Genomic DNA, 18,046 nt, shown 5'->3' with positions numbered 1-18,046 from the left:
ACTGTACGCAGCTGTCTGGGGGAAATCTCTTGAGGTTTGGTGCTTCCTTGTTCACTGCAGGTGCAGGGTGAATAAAGGGGCAAATAGGTTGGGGTTTCTGCCATGAGGCAGAGGGCATGGCTGAAGGATGAGTGGTGTTAAGTGTGCAAAGGCAGGCTACTTGGACCATTCTATTATAGCAGAAGCTGGATAAAGTACTGGCAGGATTTCTAACAGCTGGAAGGAGGAAAGTGACTTGCATATTCACTTGTGTTATAATCCTTCAGGGCAGGATGCTGGCTCTGATGGCCTTGGAACCTGGTGCAATTAAGTCTGTCCCTATTTGTTCTCCAAATGGAGATATTGCTTTAGTCAGGAAGGCAGAGGCATATACCCAGTCTACAAGAAGTAGCTTCCACACAGCAGCTGGCTAAATGTAGCAATCGATGTATCCGCTGTGGAATGTTTCCTGCAGAAATATTACATCCTCTCTCATTTACTTGATGGTCCTTAGGGTGACTCAATCAAAGGAGTTGCACACGCACAATGCAGCCTCTGATCTAGTGGGTGTCCATTAGAGGCATATGCTCAACGTTAATGGACCTGTTGATTAGCAAACAAACCGGTGGTTTTTTTAAACAGAAAGTTGTTACTTGACTCTGGTTGTTAGCAACTGGGACATTGCTACCTGGCCTCTGCAATGCCTAGCCAGGTCCTGGTGCTGCAAAATCCATATGGGGCTGCTTGAGAAAGCAACTGAATTGGGGCCTGCTTCCAATGTCCCATCTCTGATAGCTGCTTTATGTATGATGCAGTCTAGTGTGGCAGACAGACCTTCATGCAAAGGCCTGGCGATTTGATTGTTGCAAGCAGTTTTCTGTAATCTTCCTAGGCAAGACATATGATTGAACAGCCTGCTCTGGAATGGCTGCATGAATCAGCAGCATTCAGAGAAGGTCCCCTCCAGGATCCTGGGGAATTTGAGCACTGCTGAAGGAGGGACAGATCCAAAGGACTCCAGATGAGATTTTCAACAAGGCTCCACGCGTGGGAGTAGCCTGTCAGTTGTGCAGAGACCTTCAGCTTGCCTTGACTTGCTCTATAAAGCTGTTAATTCTTTACCTTGCTACAGAGATTTAATCTTTGACTTAATCCTCATCATCTCTTTTTTGTGCAAAATTTCCCAGACAGATCACACGACTTCAGCTGCACTGCACGTTAGTAGATGCTGTTTGAAATGCCAGCGGTGTCAATCAGGGTTATTTTATCCAGTGTTTAAAACACTCCCTTGACTATTGCAAGGTGCCATTATTGCTAAAACCTGTGGAGCTGACCTAGTACCCGGAAAGTCTTTTGCAGAATTCCCATAGCAATGGTGAGGTTGAGTTTAATCAAGGCTCCTAAAGAACTGGCATCCGCCAGGTCGGTACTAGGCCTGTTCAGGGAATGCACCTTCCTGGCACAGTCCACAATCAGCCGGTGCCGGGACACAGCCACACGCAGTCGCACTGAGGGGGTGAAAGAGAAAGAATGGGTTTGGACTGTGGGTTGTATTTCAGGCATCAGGCTCATGCTGGTAATCGGCTGTTTTGTGTCAGGGAGGGAATATAAAGCCTCAGTGCTTTGCTGGGAGGGGAGGGTGATTATGGTGCCATTCAGCTACCAGTGTAAAGAAGATATTGCCCAGTGTGGTATGCCAGGAGGTGCTGCTTCCCCAGCAGTATTCCCCCTGCAGATCGGGCAGTGTGTTAACCGTTCGGGCTATCTGTTGTTCCAAGCCTGCTCCATCACGACGGTTCTTCCTAGGGCTCACAGGAGCTGAAGTGACAAGGCAGTTAGTGGATTAGGGCAGCAGAGTGCGAACCATTTGGCATTTCTATCCTGATTCTTCTGGGTGCCTTTAATTAGCATGATTGCGGCACACGCGATTACGCCGTGTTCTGTAGCTCCCCTGGTTAGAATAATGATTCCCATGGCTCCTTTTGTTACAATTCCCAATCATTTAGAAAGTCTCCTGCTAAAAGCTATTAAGCCTTAATGTAAAATGGTAGCAAAAGTTCAGCAGCAAGATGCTCACAGTGCATGCGCATATGTGCACATCAGTGGGACCCCAGGTATTTCTTCACATCCTCATCTCATGCTGCTGTGCTGTGTCCTTTGGGCATGCATCACACCCTCCTTGGGAACTCACCCCTCACTCTGTGTGTGGCACGTGCACACGCACACACACTTACATGCCCAGGATCTCACACTAACCCTTTGTGCATTACACACACAATCCCACACGTGGTGAAACACCTCTGCCCCACCCATCACGTGCTCACGCTTTCATAGCCTTTGCTTGCACGCCACATCTGCTTTCTTGCACATGCTCTTTGTGCATTGAACACCCCTACCCCTTCTGCATACTATTCCTGACTCACGTGTCCGCAGTCATGTTCCCAGGCAGAGACCACAGTCTCTTCTGCTCTTTCACACCTGCACACAGTCGTCGCTTCACAAACGTGAAGACCAAAAACGTCAGTGGGAAAGGGTGTAATATACTGTCACAAAAGCAAAGAGCCTTCTGTGCAGTGAAGATGTCCCCCTGGCTTCTCAACTTTGAAGTCTGTTGCCGAAAGGAGAATAGGGATTTCTGGCCAGTTGTATGTGAATGAGTTATGCTGTTCCAGTACCTTCTTGTCATGGGCCCCGCTGAGCTCATCTTCCCTTCAGTTAGGGGGTGCTTCCTCCCCCCATGCTGATATTGGATGTGCACATGCCTGTGGCACAGCTTGGACAGACAGACCTTACACCCCGCACAAAATTATCTGGTGTGAAAAAAGGTCCGGCTGAGATGTTTTATAGTCGTGGTGCATTTATGTGACTCATGGCAAGAGAGAGAGGTTTATTTTCAGGCCCAGTGTGAAAGTGGGTCAGGCCAGGGCCAGGCTGTCACGCAGTTCATTAGGCACAGAGCTGGCTGCCAAGAGCTCTGGAGCAAAGATTCACAACTAGGCCACTTAAAGAAAATGTCGGCAGAAAAAGACACCCCCCAAACCAGACAGGCAAACACCTTCAGCCCTGGCTTTCATTTCACCCCTGGAGCACTGCTCCACAGAGCTCTGCTTCCTCTCGGCAGGACTGTGAGAGGTTTCTCTCCCATCCAAGCCTCCTTTCTCTCTCGCCCCAAAGCAAACAGCTTGAGGCCTTCCAGCTCTTATCTCAGCTCCCCGTTGCCAACTGCTAGAGGGAAAGACCTCCCTGCCTTTCCAGCCTTTTTCCCACACATAGTCATTGGCTTGAGATGCCTTTGGTGGGAGATAAGTCTTCTTGCCCTGCCCCCCTGTGTAGGGTGAACCCTGAGAAATGCTCATTTTTCATTCAGCCGGGGCTACCCAGAATTCATTGTCAAGGAGCAACATGTTCCCAGCACAGGCATGGGCTCTTTCATCCCCTGGGGGGGTAACGAGCTCCTTACTTTGAAGGAGGGGAACTCTGCCCATTTTGCACGTTGCTTTGTACCGCAGAGCTGGCCTCTGCCAGCCCTATCGTCAATCTGTAAACACAGCCTAGGGATAGGAGCCTTCCCTTAGAAGCCTGAAACGGAAATTTGTTTCCTTTCGAATATTTTTATTTTTTCCACAAAGGAAACTTGTTGAGAATCGGATAGTTGGGGAATTGGCAAGAGAAGGACGTGCACAATAAAACCCTTCTTTTATGAAGCGAGTTGTAGATTGGAGGAGCGGGAGGAGCACGGGGGGAAAGGGTAATAACGCCAGGCCGCATAACATCCAAACGGCTTGAAGAAAAATAACAAACTCCTATTACACTGGGCTCCCTGCTGCTCTTTGCTTTCTTGCCCTCAACTCTTCCTGTCCCCATTTATAACCAGTGTGTGGTGACATGTTCCCGGCTTCCTGCTGAGGTCCCTAGTGATCTTCACTTCTAAAGCCCCAGTCTCCATCATGATTTTTAAAACTCCATCACATTTTACTCATAGGATGCTTCTTCTGGTGCTTCAGACTCTTATGCTGATCCTAGAGAGCAGTTCTCATCCTTCTAGGCAGCATGAGGCAATGCTGGAGAAAAAAATGAGCAAGAAACTATCTCCAGTTGTGATTGCTCTTATCCTCCAGCCTCCTATTCTGCTCTTTGGGAGCATGGATGGATGGTTTGGTGGTAGATGTCCTATATCCAGAGCTGCAGAGATGAAACCTTTCTCAGTTCAGGGTCTTTCCAACCCTTTAGTTGCCGTTTGATGTTTCTGAATCAAACACCATCTGCAAATGGGTCTTTCTGTCTCTTGGGAGCCCTGTGCCCACTGACCGCTGAACTGGTGAGAGTTGCCTAACGGCTGGGCAGGAGGCTGGGGGAGAGGGCTCCACAGGTACATTTCCGTCTCTGTCACTGATGCCATCTATGACAATGGATGGGGCTTATTCCTGCCCTGTGCCTCTGTTGTTCCATCTAAATGCCTATGAAATCTATGGGGGCTGGACTCGATGATCTTCTCAGGTCCCTTCCAGCCCTAATGTCTAATGTCTATGAAAATAACAGGTATACCAGCTCATGCCTCAAGTGGAACTGTGGGGCCCAAGTTCAATTTTGTAAAGCACTTTAAGTGTGAAAAGAAATCGATACCATGTTCGTTTTCAAACCAACTCAGGGGCTTCCTTTACTGCAATGGTTCTCAACCTTTTGAGATTCAAGACACCCTTTGGAAAATGCCAGCTCTTAGCTTTCACTTGTTCCTTGACTACAGAAGAATAATAGAGCAATTCTGTTGCGAAGAACACAGAAAGACCATCACAGGTCAGCGTGTTTTGGAAACCATGGGTTCTTATTTGAAATCTCTGGCTTTCTGTCATCAGTCATGTGTAGGTGTTTGCACACCTAACAGTGCTAATGTTGTATGGCACCCTTAACAGGATCTCGCATCACCCTGGTTGAGACTCGCTGCTATACTAGTAGGCTCTTTGACTTCCCAGTCGGTGACCATAGTGAATCAGTTGTTCCATAATTTGGCTTTGACACCAATTAAGTAACATGGTTAACTGCAAATGGTCATCCAGGATTCTTCTCAAGGGGGCTCGGATTCATAGGTAGATTAGTCTACAGTTCCAGCAACTCGGCATCATCACGCTCAGTGTAACTCTGTGTATTTGAAGTGGCTGCAGAACAAAGTCTGTGTGAGAATAGCAGTGACACTGGGGACCTGTCAGGCAAACCGGAACTAAGGAACTGAGCAGCTCCTTGAAAGATGTGCACAGTTCTTAAATTGGTAGCAATCTAAGGGCAGGTTTAACAATGAAAAAAAGAATATATTTTAAAATCAAGTAGGTGAAAATAATGTGCTGTGCTGCAATCGTGTCTTTTTCAGATCAGGTCCCAAATGCTTTGCAGAGCGTGGTGGCAAGGGGGGAGTGGGGCTGGGACAAAGGGAGGGCTGGAGAGTCAGTGAGGTGGGAAGACTCATGGCAGTTGCACCTTGAGGCCTTGGGTGGTGCAGAGGAAAAGGTTCCTGACTCCCAGGAATAGCAATGTGGGGAGCAATGAGAATGAGGGGAGTAGAGATAAGACCTGCCATATTAGCAGGACAAGATCCTTAGAGGAGTGTTTTTAAATCATTTCATCGTGTTTTCTTTCCTCACTGATATATCAAGCCAAGGGTTTTGCTGCACGCCTTTGCTTTGCTGTGGTTGCACAAGCAGGGTAGGCTACCCTGCTCACTAAAACATGCCTCTCTCCACCCAAATGTTCGGTATCTGACCCTATCTGGTTTGAATGAGACAAACTCTAAACTCTGTGCATTGAGGGAGGAGCTGATGGATACCCAATCCTCCCCCCTTCCGAGTAATCCCTTGTACTCTGGCTTCAATCTAATGAAAACAAAGTTGAGGAGGCCCAACTGATCTGGCCAAGATCCATCAGTCAGCAGGCCTCCAAGTGGCTTTAAATAGCTGCATCTCGGTGCATTGTGGGGGAAGTCTGGCTCAAACCCTGGGTGAGACGGGTGTGCTGGAATTGCAGCACAGGGCATCTGGACAGGCTGTTGCAACCTTGGCACCCTTGTAGCTGAGCTGAAAATGTTTTTTTTTTTCTTTCTTTTGCTTAGTCTGAAATGATTCCCTCCCCCCCAACCTAGAAAACATGTTCCCGTCTCGTGTGGGGCTGTCCAAGGCGGGGGCTGAGGGGAGTGATGGGGGGATCTTGGATCTCTGCCTTTCAGGCGATCAGGCTACAGTGTTTAGTATGTTGGAACCACTCCATCCATGAAGGAGTTCCAGAGAAAACAAACTTGTGATCCCAGCTAATATGGAAATGTCTCATATTAATGGAGGCAACAGCAGGAGTATTCTGGATGCTGGAATTTCTCTGACCAGAGGCTTAATGAATCTGACACAAAGGTTCACCATTTGGAAAGCTGGGAATGCTGCCCTCTTTGCAAACTGTCCTGTTTAGCTGCTGTGTATTTCCAGTTTTTCTTTCCCTCCTCTGGTGAAGCAATGTACGTAGAAACAGGATTTGTGTGGCTCACGTGTTCCTGCGTTAAATTCCCCGCACCATCACCTGAGGTTATGATCCTCTGACTGTGATGTCACATTTTTGTCCCATAGAGGCCATGGAGATCACACAAATGGAGGGCTATAACTTCATCCTGACCACGGTTCCCAGAGGTGTTAACTTCTATCTAGTTCAATGAGATCTGCAATGGTTTGTTTGCTCAGGAGGCTCCCAGCAGCTCTTGGGGTTGAGCCCCTGAAGTATGGAGAGCAATAAGAGGTGAGCAGCTGCTAAGGGACAAGGATCTAGTTTCTATGCAGCTGTCCCTAGGAATTAAGGATCTGGGGCAAAGGTGTTGGGAACATATGATGCCTCTTTGATAGGGATTTTCTATTGTTCCATCAAATTTAATTTAGATCTAATCGAAGGTCATTGTTAGACTATTCAGATAGAGAGCCAAGAGATGAATCGGCCCTACAAAAACCAAGGGAGTCATAAAACGGTTGTAAATGAGAGGGCAATCAGACCTTCTTGCCTTTAGCACACAGGGCTGAGGAGAGACATGGTCATCTCTTGACAAGGGAAAAGGGAGCCTCTATGACTGCTTGTACTCACCACGGGGGTTCAGCTCGGTTTCGTTCCCTCTAACTTGAAACGGTGGGTTTTTAAAAACTCCCCATTTCCACCGTTTCATTTTAGGGAGAATTCAACTGAATTAACCCCCTGTGGCATACGCACAAGGGCGGGGGCCCAGTCTGTACCTGCCTCTCCAGCAGGCGGGGGTGAGTTGCCGGTGAGCCATGCAGTACCTGAGCTGCCCGGGAGCCCAGTGCTTCCCTCCGCAGCGGCGCCTCCTAGGCAGCACCTGCCCACTGGCAGCCGGGGGGGGAAGCACCAGGCCCCTGCGCAGCTCAGGCAAGCAGGCAGGCTCCGGGAGAAAAGAAAAAAAAAAAAGATCAGGTTCCTCACCTCTTTTTTTTTCTTTTTTTCTCCAGTCGAGCCTTCCTGCCTGCACGGTCTGCCATTAGGTTACACAGCAGCAGGAGAAGGTGGTGGGGACGGTGCATGGCATGCTGGAAGCCCGCGCCCCGTGCACTGTTGCACCCTGTTAGGTAGCAAACTAAAACACCTCAGAAGTGCTTTATCTTGCAATGTTCCAGAGTCATATAAAGCGGAATATGCCACTGAGCGTGCAAATAGCAATGCCATTCAAGCAGAATACACCTCTGAACGTGCTAATTGCAACCTTATTAAAGCAGAATATGCCGCCGAGCATGCAAACAGTAACGCCATTAAAGTGGTGCAAAAGAGTATTTGAGCTACTTTAAAGGCCAATTCTATGCCATGTACAAAGGCCCTATTACTCTGTTGATCCTTTGTGGCCAGCTTTGGAGAGGCCTAGCTTAGGCTTCAGGCCTGGCTGCATGTAGCCCTACCCCTGATAGTGGGAAAAATGAGGGTCCTGAAGGAACCTCCACCTTTGAAATGTAGCCCTCTGTGTAAGCAGCTGTAAGATTCAGGGGACCTTGAGCTTCAGGGTCCTGCTCAGGGAAGGCAAGTGACTGACAGACAGCAGCGCACAGTGCTCCACTGGCCCTAGGGACACAGAAGAGCAGTAGATGACAGCAAGCAGGACTTTCTTATCTGTTGTCTTTGATGTCTTGTCAGGTTGCTCCTCTTATCCACGTACAGGCCTATATAACAGATGTCCTGATACTATATTCTCTCTCCCCCACCCCTATTACAGGCTGAATTACATGTCACCTAAACTGGATAGGGGTGGAAATGCTATCAAGAGATTTAAGAGTTAAATCTGAACTTGGGTAGCGGTTATTATTACTGGGCAGCCTCTGTCTGCTAAATAGCTATTTTTGTTTGACGTTGCTTTGCTAAGAAACCAGAACAGCCGGTTGCCATGTCTGTAATGCTTCTACAGTATGTTCTGCTGCTGCATTAAAAAGCAACATCCACCTCATCCTGTAGGAATCGGCCAAGGTAACCTGTTTCCACAACTGTATCTACACTGCCAGTGCCATCAGGCATTGTGGGGCCAGCCTTGCTTTGCAAGTACCCCTTTCCTCTCAGCAGACAAGTGTGTGCTGAGTGTTAGCATCTAGTGCCCCTATTTTGACTGTTGACTCTCCTGTGTGGGCTACATTCCTCTTGGACTATTAAAGCCTCCCCTATAGAAGAAGGTGGGAGCCAGAAATGGGTATGGAGCTTTGTCTTTGCCCCCACAACCTGCTAGCCAACCCAGCTGTGCCAGAATGTCATGGGCCAGGTACATGGCTGATCTGAGCAGTCCAGGGTTTGAAAAGACACATGAAAGCATAGCAGCTGGTCTACCTTCTGATCTGGGAGCATACCAGAAAGACTTGGCTGAGACTGGGTTGAGGTCTAGGTTTCTCTAATGTCGCAAGGGCAAGAATGCTGGAAGTAAGGAAGAGAAAAAACAAAACCAGAGAGTCACAGAGGACAAGGAGGGCAGGTGGCCAGGATGAGGAAAAAGAGAACAGCCACCCTCAAGCTCACCCTCCTTTCAGCTGCCATGCCATCCCAAACTACTTAGGGACAAGTGCTGCATCTGACTCTGTCCACCCCGCAGTGTCTGTTGAAACATCCCGTGACTCCCAATACTCATGCCAGAACCAAGCCCCTGCCCTCCCTTGCCTTGTTGCCATGCATTTGCTCCACTACCATTTCATGAGCATTAAGTAAAAGCAGTCACATTAGACCAAGGATGGTCCAAGGGTTCAGTGACAATCACCGGCAGCCTGAATTATTAACTATTCTCAGTCACATTTTCCTCAAGGCTTTGGTATGTTCACTATTTTCAGATATCTTCAATATACGTGGGGAAGTGGGGGGATGGGATGGTGGGGTGTGTCTCCTCCACTTCTCCAGCCAGTGCCAAAAATAGTAGTTTTCTTCCTACTTTTCCATCTGGTACTGAAAATAGTGAAACATCATGGGAAGAACTGTTTGCAAGATTTCACTGGCCTGCTCCAAAAGCAGAAGGTGCCAGGTGTGTGGGGGGGAAAGAACAGAATATTCTCCGAGATTCCCAAACCGGTTTTGGAAGCCTTTGTCATTCAGGTCATGGGGAGATTGATGCTTGTCCCAGCAGCATCCAAGCTCTGAACTGTCTGAGATTCACCCATTTCAACACCCTGAGACATCATCCATCTCATTTTTGGTAACCGGGAAGCAAACCTAGCAAGAGCCATGTTGGTTTCTGCTCCATACGAAACAGAACTGGGTAGAGGGCTGCAGAATGGAAGAGGAGTTGGTGAAAAAGAGCAAAGGCAGCCAGGAAAGGAATACTGTTATCTAATTTCCATGAAGGATTTTTGCAAACCAAAGCAGATTAGAGGCTGTGAGAGAGCACTTTCCCCCCCATCAGCTGTAGGTCTTTGTGTCCCCTAAACCTTGGGAAGTAGTGACTTGTGCACTGACACACACCTTGCCGTTTCCCAGTAAGAGGCACATGCTGCTTAGGAGACCCAAATTTACTCCCACCCCACATGGGCCCAGCGTGATTGCTCTTTATATGACTATCAAGACTGTGAGAGTCTTGAGGTCTCCAGCTGGGGCTGCAGAACTTCCCACTGATGATGAAGGAACGAGGCCCAAGCTCCTGGACTGCCTGATTTTTCACTTGTCTCTTTGCTGAGGCCTTTGTCCCCTGTGGTTTTTGAGGTCTGCTGCACATGATGGCACTGGAGAACTGGAATTGTCTTTATTTAGCATGGCTGGGACATGAAAGGAAAACAAAGCAGAGAAGAGAATTCCCCCGAGGCACTTGGCTGGCTTGAGAGGTGACTATAAAATGCAACTGTACTCTGAAAAAGCTGCTGTGAGAAAATGCCATTCTACGATGCCATGTTTATAATTTCCCAGGGACTCTAATAAGATGGGTGTATACTTTACCACCCACTCCAAGGATTCAGCCTTGGCTCTGATCATTAAGGTGGGCTCTTCCTCACCAGTAACAAAACCGTTCTTCAGCTGGAGTGTGATCACCAGGTTTGCTCCTGATGCGGTAGAACCCGATTATTTGTATCCGGCTGATTTGCAGCCTGCTTAGTTTGCAGTGGCTGGCTGAGCTGCGTAGGTGTTGGCTGCAGCTCTTGCTTCAGAGGGCACTGAGTCTCTGATCAGCTGGAGCTCACCAGCAGTCCTGCGCAGATTATATACCTGTTCAATTTGCAAACACTCATCTTCACATGGGGGTTAGCTATCTGACCCTGTGAAGCATCCAGGCTCTGCTGTACATCGTCAGAGCTGGATCTAACTCAGATTCATAGGGACTTGTTTCTGAAGGGCCAACAGGAATGAGAGAGAAAGTAAAATATATATTAAAAAATAAAAACACTGTAAAGGAAAATGCATTCAGGGAGCCAATCCAGTGAGAAAGAAGCAGCTAGTTTTATGAAATTGCTTTTCAGGATAGAACTGCACTTTGAAACTAGCAGTAGTAGTAGTAGATAAAAGTAACAACAGTAATAGCATTAGTATTACTGTTTTTATTTCCTGTCTTAGATTCAGATGTTAATGAATACAAGCCTCCTGTCCTATTTCCTTTCATGCCTGGCCTGAGCATTTCAGAGGACACTCTGAGCCTTTCATTCATTCATTTTGTTCTCAGGGGAGGGTAGCAGCTCTGAACTAACTTAACCGCTGTGTTGAGAACTCCCTGCCCAGGAGTTGCATGCTTTGTAAAGAAGTGCTGAAACAGCTCCTGCCCTCTCCCTGTGGCCTTCGGTGCAAAGGTGCCCTGACGATTCCAGCTGTGGGAATGCCTTGTGAGCTCATGAGCAGCAGGCGTAATTAGAGCAACCCTGAGACCGCTGTAAGATATACTTTGGTGGCCAGACTGGCACTTTGGTGGTTCCAGGATCAGGAATACATAAAGGTAGCTTCCAAATCAGTTTTCTACTCCTTCCATACTTGGGGACAGGAACTCTCCAGGTGGTTTCCTTCATGGAGGTCCTATACTTCATGCCATCAGGAGCAGAAAAGGCTTGCTCTCTCTAACCCATGGCATTGGCCTCAGGGCCTCCGCACAAGCCCAGCAAATCTCTGGGAAATCCCAGAGCTGTCCACATGGATGTTCAGGACTTTTGCATTAACTCCAGCCCCAGCAGCAGGCCTTCAGGCTTTGACACTGTGGTCCTGTTGGAGCTACTGTGGTAGGGACTTCCCTGATTGCAGCAGTCCATGGAGAGGACGCCATCCCAGGCAATATTATGTGTGCCTTTTCAGCTCCTTGGGACTGAGGAGGGAAGACACTGGCCCGCTCTTGTTTTCTGCTGACTTGACCAGACTTTACCCCTTTCTTGGGGAGACTACATCTAGAATACCCTTCCAGGGGTGGGAGTGTGCCCACATAGGAAGGAGTTTTCCATCCAGATGACCCTTTTGGTGCATATACACTGAGGTAGATGGCAGAGTTGGGGGCTGTGAAATGATCTCCCAGGCACGGTAGTCAACACCACTGCTTGAGATCTCTCTGCCTTGACAGAAGAAAGCACTGGGGACCCTATAGTAGGAATGATCCCAGTGTTTCCTGCCACCCGCTGCTGGGGACATGGCTTAGATGAGATCTTTTCCGTCTTCTAACACACATCGGTGTAAGAGAAGCCACATCGAATCATCAAATCGAGGAGTACTCGCACATCCCCCCACCCCACCCTTTCCTTCTCACATTCATGTAGCGCATGTGCCTCCCGAGGAGACTTTCCTTTCATTATGGAAAGAGGTAGCAAGCTAGGCCCGGCATGGAGAGGGCAGTTTGACTTTAATTTAACTGCAGCCATTCTCTGGTTATTCATTTGGTTCTTTTTTTAATAATTACTTGTGTGTCAATATCTCTCTCTTTTTTTCTAGTTTTGCTCTTTTTTGTTTTTTCGTTTACTTTATTTTTCTTTTTTCTTTTTTCTGTTTTTTTCCCCCCTTTAGGTTTCAGAGAAATTATGTTGAATCCAATAAGCCTCCCCGGACATTCCAAACCTCTTAATCAAGGCATTTATGTTGAGGATGTCAGTGTTTATTTCAGCAAAGGACGCCATGGCTTTTAAAAACTCCTTAAAGGTCCCTGTTCTGATGTCAAGTTTATAGGCTGTGCCCTCAGAAAGGTGGGAAGCAGTGAGCGTGGTCTGTATGGATCGAGGTCTCCTCCTTGTAGGACTCTGCGGCCCCGCCTGTCCACACGTTAAAGCCAACTGAAACTGTGGTTTTCTGTCACCAGATAGCAGGGTTGTTCTTTTCCTCCAATGGTCGCTGTGTTCGTTCAATGTTCCTGCAAGGCACAACCGCGGCAATGAGAGCAAATAAAGAAAATTAAAACCCAATTTAAAGGAGCCATCCTAATAACACAGTAAATAATAGTACTTTGCTTTAAAAAAAAACAAAAACAACCACCAAGCCAACCAAACCGACATCTTTAGTCATGTCCTCCCTGCTTGGAGATTTTTCTTGTAAGCTTGTGTCTTCACAACACCCAGTGAATGCTGCCTTCACCCTTACTGTGGCAACGCAATGGGAGCTCTCCCAGAGCGAGCTGAGACGGGGAGCCTGGAAGATACAAAAGCAGAGTGAAGACTTTTGGTAAGAACAAAGGCAGACCTGCCCCCCAATGTTTGCACAGGAAATCATGTTGAGAGTGAAGATGGGAAGAAGTGGGGGAAAAAAAAAAGCATACTTCTTTAACAGGAAGAGAAGGTGGTTATTTTGGAAGTGCACATGTTCTAGGAGGCGTTCGCTTTGATTGCGTGTTAGAGCAGCTCTTTGGATCTGACTATCTCGTTGTTGTACTTTGGTGTCTCCCTGCTGCTTGACCGATGAGCTTTATCTGAGGAGTTTCCTGGACTTCCCACATGGATGTGCAGGATGGTCAGTGACATTGCCAGGACTAGGGCAGTAAGTGAAGTGGAAAAGCATATCAGACACATGCTGGTCCCACTTAGGGGCCATTTTCGCCATTTCCTGAGCCCTCCCCTTTATTCCACTGAGCTAGAGATTTGCCATAACCCCATCATGCCCACAGAACGATCAGCTCACGGCGGACAAACCGAAGGGGAAGAGAAATAAGCATCCTGTTGCTTCTTCTGTGGCTTCAACAGAAATATTGATCCTGTTCTCTGGTCAATATTTGTATTTTCTTCCCTCCTCCTCCTCCCCCATCTTGTCTTACTTCCTCCAAATCCTCTCAGATGGAGAAAAAAAAAGGGAAACCCTTGATCGTATCCTCAAGAGAACCCAGCTGCCCTCCCAACAATGCGCAGTCAGGATTGGCCATTGGACTCGCCAGACCATGAATGAAGATTTGCTCTCTGGGGAATGGAGATTTGCTCACACATATAACAGAAAACAGATCAAATGAGGCAGATTTTCAGGGGCAACCTCCCCCCCCAGATCCTTCCCCAACAGGTCCAGGTGTGGCCAGATCTCTTTTGACCGGAGTTGCCAACCGTGAGCTCTCTCACCAGCCAGTCACCTTGCTTGCCTCTTCAATGTATTGAGGCTTTCCTCCCATGTCAGGAATGTTTATAACTCACCGGCCCTGGTAGGGTGCTGCCATTGGAAAGCGAGACGGTCCCCGTCAGCCCATACTGAGCAGAAGTGGCAGAATGGGCTGTTCTGTTGTCACCCAGCATCTAGGGACATCCCCCCATGCACCTCCTGGAGCTGGCAGAAATGGTCTGGTCTCAGACTCACCAGGGGAATGTGCCTGTGGACCTTCTAGTCTCTTCTTTTACTGATTCACATATGCAAAAATGTGAAGTGCAGTAGAAGAGAATATATCTCTCTCTCTATATAGATACATATCTATCTATCTATATCTATAGATATCTATATCTATATATCTATCTAGACAGATAGATATATAGATATAGATATCTATAGATATTTATATACATCTATATATAGAGATATATATTTTAAAAAGGGTAGCAGTGATTTCTTTTAAATTAAACCCATGAGTGAGGGGGCAGCCGCATTAGGACTTGGGTGGCCTGGTTCTTTTCGGATCAAATAAGAAACCCTGCCCAAAACTTGGACCGAAGGGCAGTAGCCAATGATATTTCCAACCCAAATTGGATCAGGAAATTTGGGAGGTGTGTACCAAGAAATGACCCGTGGCTTTCATGATGTCCACCTCAATTTTTGCAGAAACTTCAGAAATGCATCGAAAGCACAGGGTGCTGTGTTCAAACTGAACTCCCTGCCTTCTGAAATTGGCCCATCCGATTTGGGGATGTCTTGTTCATCTGAACTGTTCAGCCTCCTCTTCCCTGGCACTGGTCAGGGGACAATGCTCTCCGCTGTCTGCGTCAGTCTTAAGAGACGTGTGAACCTGAGGCCTGAATCAAACCGCCCAGTCAGGGGAGGGCTGAATTCTGCAGCTCAGGCCCATTTCTGCTCAGAAGAGACCACACAGAATAATTTAATGCAGCTCTCCCCACTGTGATTGATGACTTGATTATATAAATACCAACTAAAAGTCTCTGGTTCCTCACTGCTGAAAATGAAAGCCGGTCATGGTCATTTTGCAATCGGTGGCTTTAAATAGCAAGTCTAAGGATTTTTATTTTTATTTTATTTTTTAATTATTGTAAATCATTACCTCATTTTTCTGTCAATGAGAATCCTCCATCCCTGAGCATTCTTATCTTGCCATAACTGTCATCTTGTGCTATGGAAATGGGGACGGTCCCTTTTCACAGAGATTCTAGGGGTGTTCAATGTCTAGTTTCTTAATAAACACTTTATTTTCTAACGAAACAGCTGCCCCAGGTTTCTTCTTTGAAGACAAAATAAATAAAAGTGCAGAACAACGCATCCCATAGTCTACTTTTAATGACATGCTCCATGTGCAGATTGGTTTGGGGGTGGGGCTGGGTGGCGAGGGGGAAGGGAATTTACAGTTTTGGTTTGGAAAGTGCTCCGTTTTGAGTGTTGGTTCTCGTGCTGGCTTTGGTTATGAGACTCTTCTCTTCTGTTAGAGCGGCGGAGCAGCTGAGCATATGTTTCCAGGCCTAGGGTTTCTAGCTCAAATGGCCTTCTGCCCCAGGGCACAGAAAGTCAAGGGGCAACATAAGGGCTTGCCAAGACAGGCTCGTTCACCCTGGCAGGAGTTCTGGTGGTGGCCCTTCATCAATTTATCTGGAGCCCTGAAGTGTGTATCAGCTCTGCATGCACTTGTTGCTTGAAGAGCACTTTTGGAAGTGCCCGGGCTCTTGCTGCTTCTGTGGAGGGCCTGTGGGAATGTGCATGGCACCCTCTGAAGTTTGAGGCATGAAGGCAGCTGTTCCTGCAGGAGAAAGCTAGCCTGTGCCAACAACAGCTGTGATGGGAGCATAGAGTAGGGATGGAGGTGACCGTGTTGTGCTCAAGCTTTTCCTCCTGTTCGTGGAGAGGTTTCTCGGTGGCCCAGCAGTAGAGCTGAGATTCTCGGTGGTTTGTGAGGTTTGGCACACTGGAGGGACAGGGGTAGCCTCACTAGCGAGGCTGTTAAGAGGAGCCACCATCTGTATAACCCTGTCAGCATCACCGCACTGACCTCGCACTGTCTGCAGGCGCGTGTGTGAAAAGGGAGAGGAACCCTGGAGAGCCCCCAGATGGAAAGTGGTTGAACTGACATCAATAGATGCTTTTAGAGCAGGGTCACTGTAACTCTCCCGAGACAGCTGATGGGAGTTGGATGGTTTTGCAATGGCCCCTAATGAGCAAAATAAAGCACCATACTCTGGTATCTCTCTGTCCCCTTAATGTCCTGAGCTGATGTTTAGGTTTGTGCTTTGCACAGATACTGCAATGAAGTTCCTGCTTTATTTTCCCTTCTAATTAGGAGATCTTTGCACCTGGTGAATGGGGCTGAGGAATAGATGGCAACAGAGCCTATGAGCACCCAGAGTTTGCTTTAGGCTCTCCCTTACTCAGGGCTTTGGCCCAGTCTATTTAGAAAGGCAAGTGTGTGCTGTCTTGGAGGAATGGGATGCTCCATGCATAAGATGTGCTTCACAGCCTGCCCCACTTGTTGCTGCAATGGGTGCCATATCCTGGCCTGCTTCTCTTCCCTGGGATGCTGGAAACAATTCAGTCTGTGGAAGCTCCCCCAGACACCCTTCCAGGGCTCACAGATCAATACTGCTTCTGGCAGGGACCAAATTAAAAATTACTGCAGCCTTTCATTGTGGCCTAGTTATAGTCAGATCTTAGTCTGCCTGCCTCACATTTCTAGGACAGCCCATTTCCCTGGTCTATAAAAGTCTGTGCCCTCGGTGTGCTTTGGGGGCTGTGAACTCCAGAGAGTCAGAAGTCATTAGGCCTTAGGGTTTGAACTGTGCACAGGGAGGGTGGGATTGTGTATCTGCTTCTCATTGTACTGGTGGCTGGGTCTGAGGTTGTGTGTATCTGATGGCTGGGCCCTAATGCTGGTGTTAGATCTCCATATTCATTGAGACATTAGTGCTGTCTTAGGAGGTCATGTCATAGAGAGTACTATCCAAGCGCCTGTCTGAGGATGGAGCATTTGTTGACTTCTTTCTGTGAGCTAGGATAAAGCTTACGTCACAACCAGAAAAATATTATGCCCTCACTGCAGGTGGAGAGGACAAGATTGAACCCTGCTGGGCTGAGAAGCGGCATGTTTCATCAACTTGCAATTAGCATTTTTCTTTTGGAGATGGAGTCCAAAGCATTTTGCTCCCAGTTTCAATGGGTTCGGTGGGCTCTGCTCCGACTGCAGAGAGCAAGTGTTCACATCACCAAGCCCTTCCTGAGCTCTTGAGGTGGGGCCCAGTAGCATCTCAGGGCTGGAAGAACAGGACAACACTGACAGCTTTACAAAAGCAAAGAGGTCAGGGCTGAGGTCTGTTGTTGGCAGAACTGTGCAGGGACACCTCAGAGGCCCTTGCCCATACTCTGTCCTTCTGCTTCCCTCCAGCTCCCCAAAAGATGGACTCAGAAATTCTGGCTTTTATTGATTTTGGAAACTATTAGTGGATCCTTGATCAGTGCTTCTTTCTTTAGAAACCGAAGAATTTCTTAGGGAAGGTGCTTCTGGCCCTAAACTTCTCTATCCTTACAGTGTCCCCCTTTCTCCATGTAGAAGGGCAAGGCAGGCTGGCTCAGTTCCCAGCACACTCTCTCTGGAGGTGAGGGCTGCTCCAAGAACTTCACTGAGCTGTAGCGGAGCATCAGCTCTGCACTTCGATTTGTACCTAGTGCAAGTTGCAGATCCCATGGGCTAAGCCCTGGCATTAGCAGAGGATAAAGAGCCCTCGATACAGTAGTAAAGCTTTAAACATAGGCTTGAAGGAGCAGAAGAAAAAGAGCACACGCAAGAAATCAATGCAGGGCGGCTTCATTTTTGTTTAACGTTCGGAACTGCTTCAGCTGTGGCTTATGTAATGAGCCAAGGAGTCCTTGTTACCTTGGTATTTACCAACGCCTTCAGGCACTGATCAATTGGTGCAAAAGTTTAACAAGCCGCAGGAAAATGAATGCAGCCCCTTTGAAGGGGAACTAGTTCTTCTGATGGGAGGCTGGTGAGTGACATCAGTGGAAGGTTGTT

At 47.8% G+C, this 18,046-nt stretch overlaps 1 protein-coding gene across 4 annotated transcripts in view; it reads left to right on the top strand.

The window, feature by feature from the left end:
* NTRK3 (neurotrophic receptor tyrosine kinase 3) overlaps positions 1-18,046 on the top strand; it is a 306,856-nt gene that overhangs the window by 182,674 nt on the left and 106,136 nt on the right. Inside the window, exon 12 of one of the 4 annotated variants that reach the window (XM_019504057.1) lies at positions 12,427-13,580. The exons of the other annotated variants lie outside the window; for them this stretch is intronic. Within the exon in view, the coding sequence (XP_019359602.1) occupies positions 12,427-12,545 (119 nt within the window). The 3' untranslated portion in view covers positions 12,546-13,580. Of the gene's footprint in view, positions 1-12,426; positions 13,581-18,046 lie in introns of those variants that run through there. 4 annotated transcript variants of the gene reach the window in all.

This window comes from Gavialis gangeticus, unplaced genomic scaffold (genome assembly GCF_001723915.1).
Source record: "Gavialis gangeticus isolate Ggan-Ray unplaced genomic scaffold, GavGan_comp1, whole genome shotgun sequence".
NCBI classification, from domain to species: domain Eukaryota; kingdom Metazoa; phylum Chordata; order Crocodylia; family Gavialidae; genus Gavialis; species Gavialis gangeticus.
The sequence above is the reverse complement of the archived record's forward strand: the minus strand, read 5'-3'. Positions and strand labels throughout refer to the sequence as shown.